The 9,777-nt window shown below is 41.9% G+C and overlaps 1 protein-coding gene across 8 annotated transcripts in view; it reads left to right on the top strand.

Moving 5' to 3' along the window:
* Window positions 1-1,471: 1,471 nt before the first annotated feature.
* Window positions 1,472-9,777, top strand: part of ECHDC1 (ethylmalonyl-CoA decarboxylase 1) — a 41,205-nt gene continuing 32,899 nt past the window's right edge. The window contains exons 1-3 of one of the 8 annotated variants that reach the window (XM_085575130.1): window positions 2,398-2,606; window positions 8,676-8,767; window positions 9,515-9,736. In XM_085575130.1, coding sequence (XP_085431256.1) covers window positions 9,517-9,736 — 220 coding nt within the window. In that variant the 5' untranslated portion in view covers window positions 2,398-2,606; window positions 8,676-8,767; window positions 9,515-9,516. The other 7 variants (XM_021547120.4, XM_085575132.1, XM_021547122.4 and 4 more) reach the window with 7 other exon arrangements.

The raw sequence follows: 9,777 nt of genomic DNA, 5'->3' as shown, positions 1-9,777 counted from the left end.
TATTTCAGAAATTTAGGAATAGAACGCATGTGTCCACCTTTTTATGTGGTCTTTGGAGTATATGTTACACCATCCTTTAGCCTACCACACTTCCACACAGAGCTGATGATATTTGCCTCCGAAAAATTACAGACAAGGGACCCTTTATGAACTGACTGTGGGTTAATGTGTTGGTTAGTATCCAATAATTCCTGAGATCTAAGCCCAGATCTTTCATCTATCTGTTCCATTGCTCTGAAAGGAGTTCATAAAAATAGCATCCGGGAGTTCTGTATCTATTGGAATTCAATATTTCAGTCTGGCAGCCTTGAAACCAAGAGTGAAGCACTGCTCTTTTAGGCAGTACATTGTTGCCAGCTTCTGGGTCAGCAACAGGGAATGGGCACATTCTGTATAACTAAAGTGGTGACCTGACTCTCCTTGGTCAGTACTGCTTCAGCAATGCAAGGAGAATGTGTTATTGAAGTCAGTGGAATTATTTGCAAGAATAAGTGACTTTGCAGGATTCTACATTTTTTTCTCTTTCTTTTTCTCTCTTATTGTATGGTCAAACATCCAGGGGGCTAGTCATGATCCTGCTGAAAGTTACAGCCTGTCTGGTCTTTAATGTCTGTTTTTAAAGATGATCCCATCCACTTGTTCATTTTCCTACAGTCCTCATTCTTCACGCTGAGTGTGTCCTAGTCTTTTCCTCATGTCCTATATGACGCAAGGCAATAAAACCAAAAATGATGCAAACTGGTTTATGGATCTGCCGGTCCGGCTTGTGCTACTTCCACGAAGCGCTGCTAGGTGGCAATATGTCACCTGGAAAACCACGAGCTTCCAGCCGCCGTCGCCTTCCTCTGCTTCCGACCGAGCTGGGACGTGCCTGGGCATCGCTCCGCTCCGCTCCGAAAGGGGACAAGCCCTTGGAGCGGGACCTGGTGAGAGCTGCTGCGCTCACACAGATGTTTATTGAGGTTTTCCGGACACAAGTGCAGGGCTCAATCCTACTGGAAAAAATTTTTGTGAACCCAAGAGGAAAAATAAGAGGCAAGCCTGCTTGTTGCAGAGAGTGTTGTAAAAGGAAATGTATCCTTCTATTGTATAAAGATAGCACTGCCTGGGACTAGACTATTTCATATTCTCGATTCTCTGAACAATACAAAGTTGAAACTATCTGTTCAGTGTGAAAAGCGTTCGTTTTCTCCACATAAATAATTCATTGAAATTCCCTACATATTCAATCATATTTTTTAATGAACTAGGCCAATTTTGGAACATTTGTGTTGACAGTTGGGTTGAAAAACAGCTTTAATAAAGATGGAGAAGATGTATTTCCAGATACATATTTCAGCCATGGTACAAATACTTAAAATTGAGTCATCTTATGTATATGTCTCAACAGGGACATGGACAGATAAGCTCATATTTGCATAATGTTTAGAATATGCAAAACACTAAGTAATCTTCATTGAAACCATTTATTTCCCTTGATCTGGCTGCTGGCGAAACCGATGGGCACGGCTGTGTGTGACAGTGCCATTTTATGCCAGCCTCAAGTTTACACAATTACAGTTTGATGCCAGGGCAGTTTGCGGCTTGCTCAGCACTTTGGACCAGATGCCAGAGCTGGGTGCAGGTGAGCGGCACCTGGAGCCGGAGAGACACAGCGGTCAGGAGCAGCACAGCTGGAAAGAGCTCCCACGTAGGCTGACAGGTAAAATAGATGGATGTGGAAGTGGGGAGCCCAGGTCTCTCCTTGTGGTGACATGGACAGGGAGTTACCATCTCTCCTGCCTGCCGCGCAGCCCCAGGCACAGCAAGTGGTGCCCCGGCTGGAGCTCCAGGCTGGATGCTCCCGGCAGCATCCGTATCCTCACCTGAGCCACCTGAGGAGAGACCTCGTCCTGAGCCAGCGGAGAAAGGAGAATCTTTAATTACCCTGGCTTGGATAGAAACACAGGGATTGGTTTTCAGGGATAGGAGCGATCGGTGCAGAAAACAACAATAATGACGACCTGCTTATATAGTATTTAGCAACCTCGGAGCTGACAAGTATGGTCTGCTTCAAAACTGCTCAAATTCAGGCAGAATTTGCTGCTTGCGGTCACGCCTCTATGGATGCGGTATGAAGCCCTTCCCTGCTGGCCCGAGTCACCCCCCAGCTCCCGAGGGCTCAGCAGGCTTTTAATGCCCTGGCTCGGCGCGGGGCTGCCCCGACCCCGCAGCGGCTCCCGGGGCGCGGGCGGCGGCGGCCCGGCCCGGAGGCCGCGGCCGCGGTTCCCGGCGGGGCGCTTTCCCCGCGGCACCGCCCGCCTCCGCTGCTCGCCGGCCCGGCCCGGTCCGCGCCGGGCCAGGTCAGTGTCCGCCCGCCCGCGGCCGCGGGGGAAGGGGCCTCTGCCGGGGAACCGGGCTGGAACCGGGCTGGAACCGGGCTGGAACCGGGCTGCCGAGGCGGCGCGGGGCAGGCTCGCGGCGCCCGCGGCAGAGGCGAGGCGGCTTCGGCGGTGCCGGAGAGGCCGGCGGTGCTTCTGCTTAGCCCTGACGCCTCGGGTCTCGCCGTGCGAACAGCCGGTCACCGCCCACTTCGGCCCTGCTCGGCACTGAGCCCTGCCTTGACGGTTGAGTTAACATGAGTACTTTGGTAAAAAAAAAAAAGGAAGTGTCAGAAAAGCTTCCCTGGGTCAGACCACGTGCAACAGCGCGCTGGTCGGGATTTTGGCATCGCGGGTCAGCAGCAAGAAATGTCCGCTGGGGACGTAGCTTCCACCCCTCGGTCCCTTGAGTCTTCACAGTCTTGCCAGGGTGACACCGTGCAGGGAGGTTGCAGTTGCTTCCCGGAATTGGGTGTGTGGAGCCAAGGAAGCAGGTGACAGGCAGTCCCGGTGTGGTGCTGCTAGTTCCCACTGCTGTTTCAGGGTAGCAGGAGAATCGTGGCTGTGCGGCCGGTTCAGACCTCGGTATATGGTTTTTTTGGTGTTGCTATCGGCAGAAGCACTTGTGGGTGGTGGTAAGGGGAGAATAGTAAAGAACAGTTAATTAAGTGGAATTCAGAAGACTTCTTGACGACAAAAGTTACACTTTTCAGGGCAACCATTGGGGAAGCATCAGTATTTGTGGTTACACCTAGAATTGAATTCATGTGTTTATGGTTCAGGACTTGGTGACTGAAAGACAAATAGTGGGTTGGTTGTGCTTGTTGCCATTCCTGTGAAGTTGTGCATCTGCTCTTCTTAATGGTCTCTAAAACACACCTAGTGGGCAGTGAACTTAAAAGAGTTTTCTGCAATTGTTATAAAAGTTCTTTGATGACAGGTGTGAAGAGAACTTCTGAGGATCAAAGCATTAAAAAATAAAGGGGGGCCCAAGTGCTTTTTGCAGAAAATAACAGATTCTTGCCCTCTGCTGTGAAACTCAAAATCTTTAACTCACCATGGGACCAAAATAAAATATTTTTAGGTAGTGTCATCTGAATTTATGGAAATGCTTCCTTTGTCACTTGTTTTGCATAATTAAATGTAATTATTTTTCTGTGGACTTCAGTATGTTTCTTTGTGATTTGTTTACTATTCTTCAAAAGAATATGTGATTAAGAGAGAATGTAATTGTTTAGGGATAGAAGGACAATTGACATCTAAACTCTAGCCTACAGGGATCATTAAAAAATACAAAACTACATAATTTGGAAAGCCATAACCTGCTGTGCTCAGAAACAATGAAAATAACAAGAAAAAAAGGAGATAAAAGCAGAAATGAGGTATAAATGGTCAGCCTGCTTAAAACTGAAGCTAAAGACAAAGGTTTTTTTACTTACAGTGTTAAAAGGTTTTTCTTCCCCCAGTTAATTTTTATTTCCTATGTACATTATTTGATGCCATTTCAGTTAGTTAATTTGGACGTGTTCTCACTTCTTGTTCTTTCAGCTTTGTATGGATAAACTTTGTTTTTAATGCTAGCATCTAGAAAGTAGAAGGCCCAAATCTTTTGTTCTCTCAGCAGTAATACAGAGGCTAAAGAATTGTCCTTTAAAATACCAGCTACTTTTAAAACCCGTTTTTAGAGGAGTCATAAGGCTTTTAAAGTAACTTGCTGAACTGGAGGGACCGTTGATCTCATCTAATTTGTCTACAGTGCAGGTACCAGAGACAGTGTACTAAAAGTTTGAGCAGGGCTGAGCAAGTTTGAGAGCCATGACATTTGGAGAAGGGCATGACGGATCAGTCCACTAGTTGGGGAGGTAGAATCTCCTCAGCTCTCCAGCTTTGTTTAGTTTCTGTATTTGCAAATTATGTTTTGTTAGTAGGTTTTCTGCAGTTGATCCCTTAGCATGCTTATGATCTGCTTGCTCTGAGCATTGAGAAAGCCAGCTGGAAAAGAGACTGTCCTCAGCTTTCTTCATCTGGTAATTATTAGAGCAGGAGAACCTGTTGGACAAGGTGTTTAAGTTAACCTAACCCACGCATCATGGAAGGAAAGTAGGGGGATGGATTAAGTGGATGAGGTAGGTAGAGGGCTCTGTAACCTTGAGGTGAGAGGTGGTGACAAGCAACTGGCAACAGAGGAATCGTGTGTGTAAATCCTCCCTACTACACCTTTCTTGTGTCTGAAGGCAGGGTCTAGACTCTTCACTGTGAGACCAAGCTGGCCTCCTTTTGTTTTTGAATCTTTGAATCTCTTCTCTTTGTCCTACACCATAATTTATTTTCTTTTTTTTATTGTATATAATAACCCACCAGCCCACTGCCTGTGGTTACTGTCAGTTGTTGTTATTTTCACTAATTTTCAACCTACTTTTTCTTTTTTTTTTTTTTTTTTTTCCCTACAAATGAGCTATTTTCATGCTTTGTTTCTCCACCACTCTGCCTTTTTATCTGCTTTCATGCTATAGGGTCAGTTGTGCCAGCCCTCAGTACTGGGCCACCACTTGCTTTCCATTGATTGGCTGCTACAGGAACCTGGTGAAGCATCTGCCAGTGATGGTCACTGCTCTCTAGTACAGGTGAATGCCTTTTAAAGTGACTGGTAAGCCACTCACACAGGGTTGAATTGTGAGTCATCTCATCATCATCCTCAGTTTACATTTTCTTACCTTCTTCCCTTGTCTTTGCACATCTGTGCTTGATTTGCTGAAATTGCAGCTGCCAAAAGTCTTCATCAAATCAGGTTTTCTTGTTCTTCTTGACCAAGTGCCTTTGATATCTTTGGTAATGCCACAAAAGTGCCTTTCTAGTTGTTTTTTATTTATTCAATTTGAATATTTTCTCCTCCCTGAGATTGATTTTATGGATTTTGTCTGTTGAATCCTTTTATTTGTTATGCTTAATCTCAGTATGCCTTCATCCAAACCCAGAAATTCATTTGATGTTTTTTTTTTTTTTCCAGTATCTATATCTGCACATCACACCTGTCGCATCCTGCCCCAGATGAAAGGGCATGCTTATTTCTCTGATGTATTGAAAACACATCCCTGCATCGATTTTATCCATTTTCTTTTTCCCCGACTTGTGTCAATAATTCAGGCACCATTTCTGAACTGAATTTTTCCTTGCTTGTGTATTTTAACTTGCTGATTTAACTTGCTGTGTAGTGCAGTGTTTCTTGTTTGAGCGTACAGGCTCCTAAGATTCAGTTCTCTGGTTTGTCTTAGTTCTTCTACCCTTTCTTCTAGAAAGTTGCTACCCACAACCCTTATCTCTTACTTTGGCCAGGTATCTTAATGTTCAGTGACAATTGCAACTGGCAGCATTGCTGGAGGTCTGGAGGTTGCTGTTTGATACATCATGTGTTACGAGACATTTTGGTTGCAACAGAGTAGTGACAATGGCAAGGGCAAATACCCTTGTTCAAGACTTATAATTTCCCAAAGAATCTACTCAGGGAGTATTGATGTTGGTGTTATCTCTATTATTACTATGTTTTATTAACATTGTAAGGTCTGAATTTTACCTAGACAGTTGCCAGAGGCTGTCAGAAGGCCTCTGATAATCTGCGTGTACAAAAATACATAAATTTTGAGTGCCTGCATGTCGATACATGTGCTGCTCTTGCATAATGTGTGTCAGTCCTTTGTACAGAAGTGCTGGCACACACACATGTTTATATTAACCCACAGTCTGCTACCCCACAGGCAAGGGTGTTGCAAAATCACTTGAGTGTCAAATGGGATTTAAACTGTTGTTTTATGTAAGAGGTACAATAACTGTGGAATGAGCAACTATTGATGTCCACACTGTTGGCTTCTCTCTTGGTTGTCACAGTGGTATATAAAGCTGTAGCACTTAAAACATGTGAAAGATGCTAATTGACTGCTGTTATTCCTATACTGTCAGGTTGGGTTTTTTTCATTTTAGGAACTGTGCATAAACTACATTTGCTACAGAGGCTAATGGGTATAGCATGTTGCCTATTTAAAATTAGACTAAGACTCCATTTCTGTAAGTATGTATAAATAGATGTGATTATGCTAAACTGAAAATCTGAAAATTTTAGTGTTAATATATATCTCTTGGCTGGTCTTACAACATTGTAAGTATTACTGCAACATCTTTCTTTCACTGCTTTCATGCAAAATACAGAAAAAAATCAATCTCAGTCATGCAATGAATTGTGAGCGCTCTGTACTGATTGAAATTCTGGAGGTTGTTTGTCAGATATCAGCAGAAATCCCTTTAGACTGAGAGAGCTCTAGCTCTTCCTATCCTGCTTTTCTTGAGTGGTCAGCTCAGTCAGACTGAACTGTTAAATTAATCTTATTTTTATTGTAAAGAGTATTGGGCACTGACTGGAGAGTCACTGGAGGAGATTGTTATAAAGAAAATAATTCAAAGATTATACCTTGCATGAGTCATTAATCATGAGTCAGGATCAGCAGGCAGTGGTGTCCAATTTGTTTTCTAATCCTGCACTTGCTGCTGTTCTTTATTACCATAGTGATAATATTAAAGAGCTGTTAATGCACATAGCCACGCAGTTGAAAATGACAGACTCTTTTTTCATTGGAATAAAATTTCCATATCTTAAGTCTGTTTTGCTCAGTATATTTCTTGTCATGAGAAATTCAGTAGTGTATAAAAGTAATGAAAAAAGTTTAAGTCAGCAAGTGGTTAAGTTAGCAGAACAGCCTTTTTTCCCCCCTCCTCTTTGCTTTCAAGCCAGTCACTGGGGCTTCCTAGAGAATTCCAGCTAGTCTGTTTTAGTATGAGAACTGGGGACACTGTATTCATTAAAAATTGGGAGCTGGTTGTTCAAGGTACACTTTACAAGGAAAGGCTACACTGTCCATGTATTTCATGTTCTCTCCTGAGCAAAAGCTAGCATCTGGATGGAAAGTTTTATTGTTTTAATATATGCTGAGGAATGACTACTGAGGTTTTAGAGAAAAGGGAAGGCTGTCTCTCTCTTGAGAGACTGAATATAAAAAGAATCAATTAGGAGAAATGAGCTTTAGAAACCCATTTTCACTCTTCAAATAAAATTTTAAAAGCTCTGAGAGGTGGTAGCTGAAGACTATTAGAATGTGCATCGATGGAGAGTGTTTGGGTGCAGCAGCAGTCAATGTTTTTTATTAAGTAATCTTGTATTCAATTAGATTTTAAACTTGATTAAATTTTGTAATTAGTTTTATTTGTTTACACTTTGGAAAAGTTCATCATGATGGATTAAAGACATGTTTCTCAACAGATAATAAAAACTCATCCCTTTACGTTTTCTTGTGCAGATGGTTTTATAATGCATAGATTTGTGTAGGCCTTACTAGTTTCTTCTTGTTGAGCTTGTGAGATCCTTTTGTATTGGTAGGTGCAGTTTGGCAGGACATGTATCAATCTACTGGCATAGATGGCTCTTCACAGTTGACTGGCATTGCTGCATGTAGCTTCACATACCATAGTGTGGTTGCTCTGCAAACTCTTCCTGCCTTTGAATGAGGAGGACTATACCTGCACCAACAGAAGCATTTTCAAATTTAGTGTAGAATGGTACAGCCAGTGGCAAGATAAGTGTTTACCTGACAGGGTTGTTCACTTGTTTCATTAGGAGCTAATTGTGTGTGGTTTTTAATGTGCATTTACTTGGTCATGTGTAAATAATAAAGCTTTTCAAAAATGTTCAGTCTGTAAGATACCCTGAACAGAACATACAATATAGCTGTCACCAAATTCTGTCTCAGTGAATGTGTTTGTGTTCTGAGTTCACCTTAGAAAAACTTTCTCACAGCTGCTTGCCAATTTTGAAAGTATCTTGTTTCTGCCAATTAAGATTCAGAAAAAAAAAATAAATTAGCATCTACAAAAAAATTAGCATCTACCATGTCTTCATTATGATTCAGAAAAAAAAATGAGCATCTACAAAAAAAATGAGCATCTGCAGTGTCTTCTGAATGTCTTTAATGGCCAAGCCATTAAAAAGTAGGCTGGGGCAAAGGTAGGACTACTCTGTCAAATTGCAAAATAACAAGAGGCTTTTTTCACATGTCCTGTGGGGGGTTCTTTTGATTCTCATTCTGTTTGATTTCTGAGATTACTTTATTTCCAGATCAGCTCTTTTCAGTTCAGGTTTTACTCAGTTTCTTTCAAGTCACTTGGAAACTGCTTTCTCTAGTAGACCCATTTCCAGAGTAAATAAATTAAGGCAGAGATGCAGATCAAGATTAATGTATGGTAATCACTTTCTTCTTGTTTCCTGATCTACAGTCATACATGGTAGAGTGAAAATAGCAGAGGAATAAGCCATGAGTATACTGGTGCACAGAAATACTTTACAAGTATTATTACCTGTATAAAAGGCAAGTATGGCGCTCAATGTGTAATATTGTTGCACACTTCTCATGCTTTGGAGCACTGCACAGATCCTGGGCCCAAATGAGATTAACTCAAAGTGCTACTGAGATGACTGGGAAAAGCACATAGCAATCAAAGGCTAGGCAGACCAATTAGTTTTAAGATGGAGTGTGACAACTGTGTTAATGGAATTAGGTGACAGGGAACAGATTTCAATGTAAGAATGATCTTCAGTTCTTAATTCTCTGAGGAATGTTTTGCTGTAATAGTTGCTACAGAAATGCAGGACATCCAGATCTTTAAAGTTGTGGGACCTGATAGGATTTTTCCTCCATTATAGGTATGTTTTTAGAGGGAAGGGTGAAGAGAGGGTTTGGAAGAGTAATACAAAGTAAATTGGCCTAGTGGAATACATAAGAGTCTTAGTTTTTAGTCTATAGTTTTTGAGCCTCTTTTGTTTTCTGCACACAATAACTTTTTTGGTAAAATTTACAAGGAAATATTTTAAAAGGTGCTATTACCTGGCTTAACTACTAAAATCACTCCATAAAACTCCTCTGTTAACTTCGTGGAGGTAGATTCAAACCAAGAATTTTGCAATGTAGTTTGCAGTGATTTCTGTCAACTGTTATGATTGTATCACCTTTATATTAGTTTCTGCTGTAATACTTCCCCCTTTCTCAGAGGACTGAAGTGGTTTCCAAAGGAAATTTCCTAATTTTATTTTTTCCCCTCATTCTATGTATTTCCAGAAATGGCCCTTGCTCTGTGGAAGAACTTTCTTCAGATTACAATGAAAAGGATACTGCAACAAAGGAGGTTGTCACTGTATAATGGTGCTCATGGCTATGAGGAAGAAGTCATAAAGAAGAAACTTCAGCAGTTTTCTGGTGGATCCATCAACCTTTCCAAAGAAGACAATGGCATTGCAATACTTACTTTGAATAACCCAAAGCTAATGAATGCCTTTTCAGGTATTAATTAGTTGATGGGATTGCTGGTTGGTTTTGATCTG

This window comes from Lonchura striata, chromosome 3 (genome assembly GCF_050655825.1).
Source record: "Lonchura striata isolate lonStrDom1 chromosome 3, ASM5065582v1, whole genome shotgun sequence".
Taxonomy (NCBI): domain Eukaryota; kingdom Metazoa; phylum Chordata; class Aves; order Passeriformes; family Estrildidae; genus Lonchura; species Lonchura striata.
This window is presented reverse-complemented; position numbering and strand designations above follow the sequence as displayed.